Source organism: Oryctolagus cuniculus, chromosome 3 (assembly GCF_964237555.1).
Source record: "Oryctolagus cuniculus chromosome 3, mOryCun1.1, whole genome shotgun sequence".
Classification (NCBI taxonomy): domain Eukaryota; kingdom Metazoa; phylum Chordata; class Mammalia; order Lagomorpha; family Leporidae; genus Oryctolagus; species Oryctolagus cuniculus.
The window spans coordinates 8,351,623-8,363,713 of NC_091434.1; the positions used below are offsets into that span (position 1 = coordinate 8,351,623).

General features: G+C 45.5%; 1 protein-coding gene across 3 annotated transcripts in view; it reads right to left on the reverse strand.

The window, feature by feature from the left end:
* CAB39 (calcium binding protein 39) overlaps positions 1-12,091 on the reverse strand; it is a 93,540-nt gene that overhangs the window by 22,561 nt on the left and 58,888 nt on the right. For all 3 annotated transcript variants that reach the window (XM_002712517.5, XM_051848108.2, XM_070070080.1), the window contains one exon: positions 1,457-1,621. In XM_002712517.5, coding sequence (XP_002712563.1) covers positions 1,457-1,621 — 165 coding nt within the window. The remainder of the gene's footprint in view (positions 1-1,456; positions 1,622-12,091) is intronic.

A 12,091-nucleotide genomic window follows, 5' to 3' on the forward strand; every position in this document is an offset into this window, starting at 1 on the left:
AGAAATTAACAAACGGAAAACTGGACCCCAGGAGAGGCTTCAGAGCAGCCACTTGTTTCAAGGCTGACAAACGCGGGGGAGAGCGAGTGACACGCCAGCTTTCCAGGGCCTACCTAAAGCACACACAGAGATCACCCTGGGGCCTGGCTCGCACAGAAACAGGAACCGCAATCTCGAAGAACGAGTCTCAAGGGCACACGCTCTCTTCAGCTGATATCCCTCAAGTCCCAAATGAATATTCAGCTCTGTGTCCAGGCTGAGGAGTGGGACGGGTGGAGACAAATGAAAAGGAACTAGATGTTCCAGTGCGTCCCCAACAATAAAAACTGTTGTTGATGGAATCTGATACAACATTAAAAATACATGAGACCAGCTGTATAAATGGAAATACCCCAGTCTATCTGCTCCACAGTGAGGAAGACATTTTTGTTGTCTTTTGTGATCACCATCACAGCCACATAACCTGGGCCCCAGGTCCTCTCACCCTTCTCCAGCACTCACTCTGGCTTTCTGGCTGCAGCTTCTCCCCTGGGACATACACCTGCCTTCCAAGTGCCTGCACAGACATCCGATCTCTTAGGTTGATAAACACAGGGGCTTAAAACAAAGCACACTTGGAAAAGAAAGTCAAAGAGAGGCTGCCCATGACCTTGCCACGGAGCTTCATTGCCATACATGCTTCTCAGACTAGTATAAAGGACCGTTATTAGCCTACTGTTAGAAGTCACTAAATATCTGACATGACATGATCCAGCTGTGTAAACTTGAGCCACAGTCCCAAATGGTAAAGCAGGCTCCGAGACAGAAAAGCCAGCTGTGCTGTCCACAGCAGCCCTGGTGAGGACTCCTGCGAGCTGCTCTGCTCCAGATGACAGGCCTAGTAGGACCACAGGCCCAACACTGCCAGAGTCAAGCTTCCTGAGAAAAAACAGAACTTCAGAATCGCCTACAAAATCCCCTGCTATTTCAGTGTTATACTAATTAAAAAATGTAAAAGCTGTGAACAAACGTAATGAATTCTTAACAAGTAAAAAGAGAGACAAACCTAGACATTCTCTGAAAAGCTTTCTATCTCTAAAACTCTTAAAACATTCTATGGCTTTCTTCTTTAGATTGCTGATTCCTTGAGAGGCCAGGGCCAATGAGTTATATAATCTACTACAGGCTCTGAAGGGCGACTATTTACTATATACAACCTAAATGAAAAGGCACAATGAGCACCCAAGAAACTCTACAGTGAGGTGACATGGAGGGAAAACTGGCCTGGGCCTGAGACGCACTTGGGTTCCTGCCCGGCCCTGCTAATGAGGTGGGCGGCTTGGGCATGCTCAGCGCAGTCAGGAGCCCTTGAGCCAAGAGCCCAACAGGAATCTTCAGATGCTCCAAAGGAGAGAACATATAGAAAAAGACTATGATTAGTGCACTGTTTTTGAAAAATAAGGAACTGATTTCTTACCTCAAAGTCAATGAGCTGTAAATCAGCTACCAGGGTGCTAAGGAGCCCACTATTATACAGTTCCTGTGCCAGCTGCGCCACTGCTTCAGTCTGTGGCTCTTTTTCATTTGTGCCATACAGAATTTCTTTCATGGCAACCAGATTTTTGGATACTTCTTCTGTAGCCTGGATTTGGAGGCAGGGTTTGGGTAAGAGGAGAAAAACAAGTCATTTTAGCAAACATAACACACTCACACTTGTTAAATAACTTTTCTGTGTATTACATGCCTGCAGAACCATGTACAAGAGGCAGAGGTGGGCAAGCTCCCTTCCTGCCCTTAGGAGCTGCACACTGTGAAGGTGGGCCGACAAGCCTGCTCCACAGGGACCAGCCAGTGCACTGAACACCGAAAACCCTGCCAATGTGTTGGGTTTCACAGAGAAAAGGGCCAGTCCTTCTCAGGTGGGAGACAGACATCAGCAAAGAGGCACCTGAGCAGAGCCTAGAATGAAGACACTCGGACAAGCAAGGATCAGGGAAAAGGACCAGCATGAGCCAAGGATGAAGGAGTGGGAGAAGGCCAGGGCCTGTCAGGGACGAGGTGTGGAGGGAATGAGGCGGCAACAGCAGAAAACAAAGCTGATGAAGGCTCTAAGTGCAAAGCTAAGGCATTAACAACTAAAAAGCGACTGAAGGGGCTGGCGCTGTGGCATAGCAGTGAGGCTGCCGCCTGTGGCACTTGCATCCCATACGGGTGCTGGTTTGAGTCCCGGCTGCCCTGCTTCTGATCCAACTCCCTGCTAATGTGCCTTGGAAAGCAGCAGAGGATGGCCCAAGTGCTTGGGCCTCTGCCCCCATGTGGGAAACTGGCTTCCGACTGTCTACCTCCAGCCATTGTGGCTATCTGGGGAGTAAACCAGTGGATGGATGACCTCTCTGTCTCCGCCTTTCAAGTAAGTAAATAAATCTTAAAAAAAAAAAAAAAAGTGATTAAAGAGCCTCCACTTCTGGCCAAAATGACGGAATAGGGGTTGGGCCAAAAACTAGCAATTGGGGTAAACCCCATGAAACAATAATTTTTGAACCCAGGCAGCACAGGACAGCAATCTCCAAGAGAAGGGAAACAAATGAGGGGAACTCAAAGGCCCGACCTGACTGCCAGGCCACAGCAACGGGCAGGGAAAGCCAGCAGAACAGGGAGTCTCTGCGAGTTGAGAAGGCAGGGCTGGGAACTGGTGATGGGACAGGGCAGGCAGGGAGGAGGGAGCTGCAGAGTGTGTCAGAGCTCTGCAGGCAGTAATGATAGGCACGTCCCTGAGGGGAAAGCTGCCACGGGCGGCGAACAGAGCAGCAGAGCTCCCGCGGGCTGCAAGCTAACTCTGCTCCCATCAGCTGCAATGGAAAAGCTGCTATGCAAGGGGCATCAGGCAGAGCACTGGGAAGGTTCTGCTCCAGTTTGTAGAAAATTAGCCCTAAACTAATGATGGTTCACAGTGAGCCTGGAGAATCCAAACTGGAAAATACCACCAAGAATGGGAAGAACTGATCAACAGAAACAGCCACAGAAATGACAGATGAAGAAGGACAGTCACACCTAAGAGCGCTAATTGTTAAATCAACAACAAGAGTCACTGTGCACCAGCTTCCCAGGCAGGACATTTCCTCGAAGAGTGGTATTGTAATTACGGCTAACTGCTTGCAAAAGATGCATCATTCTTGGGTGCTTCTTTAAGTTAAAAAAAAAAAAGTGAAATTAACTTCGAGAGGCAATGACTTTGAACATCCATTGTCTTGACTGTTGAGGAACAGTTTGTTTGTTTTGTTTTGTCTTTTCTCTCCATGCAAACTGTTGAACTCTACTTAGTATAGAGTTGGTCTTCTGTGTTTAAAGTTAATTGAAATGAGAATTGGACTGGGAATGGGAGAGGGAGGAGGAGGAAGAGTGGGAGGGTGGGTATGATGGGAAGAGTCACTATATTCCTAAAGTTGTACTTATGAAATGCATGAAATCTTGTATTCTTTAAATAAAAAGGTTTCTTGGGGGGGATTAAAAAACAGGACATTAAAAGTTACTACAACTATATTCAATATGTTCAAGAAAAACTAAGCACATTAAACAGAAGAATGGAAGACATAGACTCAAATCAAGCCCTCAGAAATAATAACCACAACGTCCGAGATGAAAATCACCCTGGAGAGCATTGGCAGAGTGTACACACTGCAGAAGAAACAGTTAACGAAGACAGAGCAGTAAAACTATCAAAAAAGAAACAGGGAGGAAAATAAAGACATCACTTCACTGACTTGCAGGATGACTTTTAGCAGTTAAGTGCAGTCCCCAAAGAGGGGGAAGTATACACAAAATATCTCAAGACATAATAACTGGTTTCCCCAAGTTAAAACTACAATACCTTACAGCCAAAAAAGTTGAAAGATCTCAAGCACAAAAGTGGGCAAAAGATTTTACATCAAGGTAAGGAGTAATCAAATTATTTAAATTCAATAATAAAGAGACTATTATTTTAAGATTTTATTTTATTTATTTGAAAGAATTACAGAGAGAGGCAGAGAGAGGGAGAGGTCTTCCATCCTTTGGTTCACTCCCCAAATGGCTATAACGGCTGGAGCTGAGCTGATCCAGAGCCAGGAGCTTCTCCTGGGTCCCCCAAGTGGATGCAGCGGCCCAAGGACTTGGGCCATTCTCCTCTGCTTTTCCAGGTGTGTTGACAGGGAGCTGGATGGGAAGTGGAGCAGTTGAATTTGAACCACCAGCCATAAGGGATGCAGTGTTGCAGGCCAGAGTTTTAACCCGCTGCACCACAGCACTGGCCCTGAATCTTTATTTTTTGTTTTAAATATTTATTTATTTGAAAGGCAGAGTTACAGAGAGAGAGAGAGACAGAAGGGGAGGGGAGGGAGAGGGAGAAATAAAGGGAGAGGGAGAGAAAGAGACAGAGACAGAGACAGAGACAGAGACAAAGAAAGAGAGAGACAATCTTCCATCCACTGCTTCATTCTTCAATGGCTGCAACAGCTTGGGCTGGACCAGGCTGAAGCCAGGAGCTTCTTCCTGGACTCCCACGTGGGTGCAGGGGCCCAAGCACTTGGGCATCTTCCACTGCTTTCTGAGGCACATTAGCAGGGAGCTAGATGGGAAGTGGAGCAGCTGGGACTCAAACGTGCATCCATATGGGATGCTGACACCGGGCCACAGCACCAGCCCCAAGAGAAAATCTTAAAGAGCCATTACAGATTAGAAAACAAGAAAAAGAAAAACAACAAACTTCTTGGCATAAACGGCCAAAGTCAAAAGTTGAGCACTGCTAAAATACTGAAAAAAAGACCAATAAACTGTCACCCTAGAATTTTATACCCAGCAAGAGTATCTTTCAAAAAATGAAGATGAAATAAAGAGAAAAGCAAAAAGATTTTTATTCCAGCAGACTTGTCCTACAAGAAATGAAGTCTTACTGGCAGAAGGAAAAAAAATGATTCAAGATGCAAATCTCATGGGAGACAGTGATACAAGTAAATATAAAAGATTTTACCTATTAACTAATAAAATTCTTTAAAAGAGAAATGGCTAAAGCAAAAATAACAATGTTTTCTGGGGTTATGACATATGTAGAAAGAAAATGTATGGCAACAATGGTTCAAAGGGGGTTAAAGGAAGCACAGTGGCATAAGGTTCTAGCAAGAGTAGATGCATATCCCTAAAGACAACCCAACAAGGGGGTTATAAAACCTAAAACAATCATTAAAAAAAAAAACCAAACAAACAAACCAACACTCTCATAAAATAAGCTAGCCATAAACCAACAAAGGAGACACACATGAAATATTAAAGATATATTGAAGCCGGCGCAGCGGCTCAATAGGCTAATCCTCCACCTGCGGTGCCGGCACCCAGGTTCTAGTCCCAGTTGGGGCACTGGATTCTGTCCCGGTTGCCCCTCTTCCAGGCCAGCTCTCTGCTATGGCCCGGGAATGCAGTGGAGGATGGCCTAAGTGTTTGGGCCCTGCACCCCATGGGAGATCAGGAGAAGCACCTGGCTCCTGCCTTCGGATCAGCGCAGTGCGCTGGCCACGGTGACCATTGGAGGGTGAACCAAAGGCAAAGGAAGACCTTTCTCTGTGTCTCTCTCTCACTGTCCACTCTGCTTGTCAAAAAAAAAAAAAAAAAAAAAATATATATATATATAGTGAAAACATAAAGGTTGTGAAAACCTATATAAACATTTTTCACCAGAAATACACTTCAGGAAGGTTACTTAGCACAAATTCACAGAATATAAGCATTTTAATGGTACTTAAAGAACCCCTTTGTAACCTTCTCACCAAATGATCACATTGCTTCACCTTAAATATTTCCAGTGTCAGTAATGCAGTATTAGCAGATTTCAGAATCAGATAGCTGCCAATTTTATAAGGAGACAAACATTGCCTCACTACACTGTTGGCCCTGGGTCTGTACTGCGAATCAGCTAGTAGCCTAACTTCTCTTGCAGGTGCAGGCTGTGGGTGAAGCAGTGTGCCTATCTACCCTAATTTGTCTTCTCCAGAAAACCCCCTTTCAACTTCTGTAACTATCCTCCTAAGAATGGTAGGGCTAACGTTCTAAGCGTATCCAGAATGGTTATAAGACCACCGAGTCCCCATTGCAAACGTTAATGCAGCCCTAAGGCACCTTTCAGAATTTTTCCAACTATGTCATATAATTGACTCAGAGCATTTAGGGTAAACTGAACCTCTGACTTTCACAGGCATGGCTTGTTAAAATCCTATTTCTCCAAAGATGTTCTTAAACTGGGATGAAGGATACTACAATGAAGGCTTTAACTCATCGCACTATTTAATCTTATTATCACTCAGGATTATGGAGGTATCTGTGACTTCTGAAGGGCATTCAATACCCCAGCTATTGCTCTTGCATTTGCATCATCTGAAAAATTTCATGGGTATGCTTTCCAGAGCCTACCTCCATCACTGATCAAAATACTGCAAAAGAAAGAACCATGAATATAACCTATCATGCCTTTCACATCACCATACCCTTTTTAGTGGACATCTTAGGGCATAGCTGCTCGGTCAGACACATGTATCTATTTCCAAATCATATTCATTTCTGTTAAACATCTTGATAAAAATAAAAACATGCTAGTTCTTCCATATTTTCCAACTATATGAAAATGAAATGAACTTGTTATAACCTTTTTACTCTGCCTATGCTGATTTCCAGTAACTTCGCTTTCTTGCTGAAATGCCAATAACCAGTAACCTCATCACGAAGTCTTATTCAGTACCATGTTAAGGAGTCCTCACCATTCCAAATCTGCTGTTATCTAAGAACATTATTCTCTGTAATGCCTTGAAGATTTCTGACGGCAGTTCATCACCCCATAGGAAAATTTTAAATAATCCAGAATGCAATTTTTCTGGGCAGGAGGCAGCATTTGGCAAGAGTTAAGTTGTTCCCTTACAATCTATTTCCATGTGTTGTGCTGTGGGGAGCAACTGGGAGCAGCTCGGACTAGACTGTTACTGGAATTAAGACTTATTCTATGCATCTGCTCTCCCACAATATGGCGCTGGGAGAGGAGTAAACAGCTTCTACGCAGCTGCCTCCAGTTCGACCGATGACCTGCAGGAGCTGGTCCTGCTCCTGATTGGAGGAGAGCAGCGTACTCGGCGTGTGGGTAGCAGAGTTGGGATTGGTGGAAGAGGACTATAAAGGAGGAGAGAGACAACATGCACCAGGAACATCTAAGGGGAACATCTATCTGAAGGAACACCTGAGCAGCCCCCGAGAGAGCCGGCCGGCGGTGTGCCGCTCCCCTGCGGAAGTGGGGAAAGTGGCCAGGGGGAACCGCCCTTCCACGGAGGTGGAAGGGATGGTAGCCAACCCGGGAAGAACCAGCAGCAAACCCGGGAAGGGCCGAGCAGACGAAAGAACAGCGCAGGGTCCTGTGTCGTTCCTCCACGAAGACGGGGAGCGACATTGTGCTTTCAATCCTATTTCACCAACCTTGACCCTTCAGATGACTCTCTCTGACGAGGAAGACTGAGACAATAGGTTCTGTGAACGCATATCTTTTGGCTCTACACCACTGACTCCTAAGTAGAAGGTCTCAGCCTCCTTTGCTTCTCCAGGTAGACTAAGATTTTAAAGCTCATAGTTACCCTTCATACATCTCCATTTACACTCTTCTTTGAAATCATTCCATGATTTTAACTTTGGATTCAGATCATACTCTTATGCTCTCTTCTGACAGAAACAGACCACTGAGAAATAAGAGGAGACAGCTAAAGGGTACAGATTTCTTTTTGAAGTGATCAAATGTTCTAAAGTTGACTGCGGTGATGATTGGACAAATCTGAACTGAAAACCACTGAATTTTACCCTTTAAATATAGGTAAACTTTAGGGCATGGAGTTGCATCTCAATAAAGCTGTGCTTTTAAAAAAAAAAGAAAAGACGACTGGCAGGATCACACTTAGGAAGAAAGCTCTTTACTGTATTTCTGCCCTGAACAGCAACTGGACTCACCTAGGAAGTCCCTTCCTTTTCAGAAAATAACACTGCCACCCAGCACCAGGCAGACCATTCCACTCTCCTCACCTGCTCTGGATCTCCCCTTGTCATCCTCTCCTTCTCATTATAACCAGCTCCTCCTCTCACCTGACTTTCCCTATCAGTTTTTAAACATGACCAAGACATCCCTTAACAAAATTAAATGAGCTCTACTTTGACCCCACAACTCCCTCCCAGCTACTACTGCCCAGCCCATAATTAAACTTCCCAGAGCATCTGCCTGTGTTTATTAAAGTCCAGGTCTCTTTCCTCACTTCCTCCTCAGCCCAACCCCCCATGGCTTCTATGCCAGTATGTCATGATGTTTGGCCAATCACCAATCAACTGCACGACACTAAATACAATTTCCAGTGGTCATTGTACCTGGGCTTTTGGCAGCATCTGGAGTTGTGGGTTACAACCTCCTTTCAAAACTGCTCCTCCCTCATCCTCTGTGACTCAGCACCACCCTCTCTCCCCTCCCATCTCTGTACTTGCTCCTCCTGTCTCCTCCTTGGTTCATCCTCCTTGCCTAGGCCATTTAAGTTTGGGGCAATACTGAAAGCAGGACCAGGCCTTCCCCTTCGCTCTCTCTGGTTTGTATGATCTCATCCACACCCACTGTTTTAATTAAATGCAGATGCTTCACAGATTCCTATCTCATATCCAGTTCTCCTCTCCCAGGCCTAACCAGCACATTCATCAGCCTACTCAAAATGTCTCCACTTGGTTCGTCCCAAGGCACTTCAAACCTAATGCATCCAAAACAGAACAAAAGATCTTACCCCAATGCCTGGCACCCTTCCTTTGTTCTCTACTGCAGATAACGATACCACTGTCGCTGCTGTATTTCAGAACTCTTCCCTTGTCCTCATCCAGCCCCTTAACTAATTTACCACAAACTCTCCCAACTCCATTTATCCCTGCAACCATTACCACCCAAGCCAAAGTTGCAATAACTCCTGGCTAGACTATTAAATAACCTCTGTCTGAGTTCCTTGCATCCCTGTTAAGTCCTCTACATTCTATTCTCCACATCATAATTAGCTTGATCTCTCCATAACACAAATATAATTAAGACATCACCTATGCTTAAAATTAAAATGTTTCAGTGGTTACCTATCGCTTCTTAGGATAGAGAAAACTTCCTTCTTAACATGGTCCGTAAAAGTCTGCAAGGTCTGGCCCTGCCTCTGTAACTGCACCTTATGTACTGCAATCCCTCTCCACCGTCGTGCACTGAGGCTCCAGCGACACTGGTCTTCTCTCGTGTCCCTGCACATGCAGCTTCCTGTGCCCCACCTCCTGGCCAACTCCTGCTCTTCAATGGACTCAGATGCTCAGCTTAATGATTCCTCAGAGAAGTCTTTCTAGGTAAATTCTAGCAGTACAATGTCTTACCATCACGTATTTCTTCATAGTATCCCTCACAACTGCATGTAATTCTACTTTTCCTTGAGATTTCTAAATTACTGTTTCCTTCTGTTTCAGTAGGATCCTGGTGCTTGCAGGTACTCCAAGCTGCCCGATGAGTAGTTGAACATCAACTCAGCTAACAATGCGCCGTGGCTCACTAGGCTAATCTTCCGCCTGTGGCGCCGATACTCTGGGTTCTAGTCCTGGTTGGGGCGCTGTTTCTGTTCCGGTTGCTCCTCTTCCAGTCCAGCTCTCTGCTGTGGCCCAGGAAGGCAGTGGAGGATGGCTCAAGTCCTTGGGTTCTGCACCCGCATGGGAGACCAGGCGCCGGCCGTAGTAGCCATTTGGGGGGTGAACCAACAGAAGGAAGACCTTTCTCTGTCTCTCTCTCTGTCTAACTCTGCCTGTCAAAATAATAATAATATAAAAAAAAGAAACTAAGGACGGAACCTCAGCAGTCCCAGAAACAGACACTGCTACACCAGTAAGAAACATTTAATTCTAGCCAGAGGAAGAAGGGGGCAGTCCACTTGGTTACTCCTGGAAACGACACAAATGGGGAAGAAAGAAACCACTTTGGACTCCTACACCACTTTGGACTCCTACCTCTAAACTCCCTCTGAGGCTGCTGGATCATCAAATGGGCAAAGCAAGATCACAATCGAGCTAACCTTTTGCCATTGACAAAAGAAAGGGCAGGGAAACATTAAAACCAGAAATCAAAATCTTGGGGCCGGTGCTGTGGTGTGGCAGGTAAAGCCGCTGCTTGTAGTGCTGCCATCCCATATGGGCACCAGTTCATGTCCCAGCTGTTCCACTTCAGATCCAGCTCTCTGCTATAGTCTGAGAAAGCAGTAGAAGATGGCCCAAATCCTTGGGGCCCTGCACCTATGTGGGAGACCTGGAAGAAGCTCCTGGCTCCTGGCTTCAGATTGGCGCAGCTCCTGCCGTTGGGGCCAATTAGGGAGTGAACCAGCAGGTGGAAGACCTCTCTCTCTCTCTCTCTCTTTCTGTGTAACTGACTTTCAAATAAATAAATCTTTAAAAAAATCAAAATCTTAGTGCAATATTGGGCAAGAATGGGCCTTCCTCTAAGAATGTACAAAGAAATGTCACCCAAGAGGTAGAAAGGGTGACTGCATTTCAAAGGAGGCGGGCAACCCATGGACGACAACGACTCACAGTGGTGAGCAGAGACGGTCGATGAGCACAGTTAGCACGCACCTGAGCGTGGGCCATCTCGCCCCTGCTGGCCTCACGGCAGCCAGCTACAGCACCTCGTCCCCCACGGAACGGAGCGCAGCCTCTTTCCACGCTCAAGGACACACTGCTGTGCTGGAAATCTTAGGTCGCCCTGTGCTCACGCTGTGTTTTGTTCTGTTTGGGCAACTTAGGGGTTTACAAAGCTAAGTTTGGTTGTGATCTGTCTTGAGATCTCAGAGAAAACTGGAAGAACACACACAACACTGATACTGCCTACCTATGAAGAGAGTAAGAAAAGCACTTTCATTTTCCATTCACTCAATTTCACTTGTTTGAATGTTTGTAAGTCATTTTCCTTTTTTTAAGAGAAAAAAATAAAGAGGATGAAGGATGAGATAAGTAGACCAAAATGTTAACTATGTTGGTACTAACTGCTTCTTATTTCTTCTCTTATTTGAAAGGCAGTTAGAGGGAATGAGGGAGAGACAGAGAGAGAGATCTTCCATCCACTGGTTCACTCCCCAGATGGCTCCAACAGCCGTGGCCAGGCTGAAGCCAGCAGCCCAAGTACTTGGGCCACCTTCTACTGCTTTCTCAGGTGCATTAGCAGGCAGCTGGGTAGGAAGTGGAGCATCAGGGACATGAAACAGTGCCCATATGGGATGGCACTGCAGGTGATGGCTAAACCTACGGCATAAGAATGCCGCCCCTATTTCTTCTTTTCCATCTCTCACCAAACTTTAAAAATTTATCTCTACATATGTAAGTAAGTCTACCAACCGCAAGCCACAAACAACATCGATATAAACCCACACTGGAACGGGATTTTAACAGTTAGAAAGTGCTTAACTATTCAGAGGTAGATAATGGGAGAAGCAATTGCTAAACCTGGATACTTCCACGGCTAGGTACCATCCACACAGGTTAACTAGCATCATGACAATGACACACACACACACAAAAAAACTAAACTAAACCTAATCAACCTAACAAAGTCATCCTGATAAGCAGAGATTATAAAAGCCATTTCAATGGATGAGTTTTCGTTTACATGTTTTTCAACTGCATGTGTGACTTCTGTTCCCCATTATAGGGAGATCACAAGCGGATAAAACAAAGTGTAAGAAAGGGGAGGCAGGGAGGAAAGGTGGGAAAGATCACCAGTAAAGTTAAGAAGTAGTTCACAGGAAGGGCAGTTCAGCAGACATCTATGAACAAACTTGGCCATTCCGGTTCTAATTTGACCATGCCTGGTTCTCTGTCTCTGGCCTGTGTGCATTATGTCAGTGTGCTCTCTGCCTCTCTGACCACATCCTCCTTATCTGCCACCACCCATCTGCCTCTTCACACCTACTGAGTAAGCTGATCACAAGCACAGCCCCTCCAAACTCTACCCTTGGCAAGCTGCTCAATCAGCATATGTCACCTAATCCCCTGGTCCCTTAATAACCATGTTGCCTGTCCT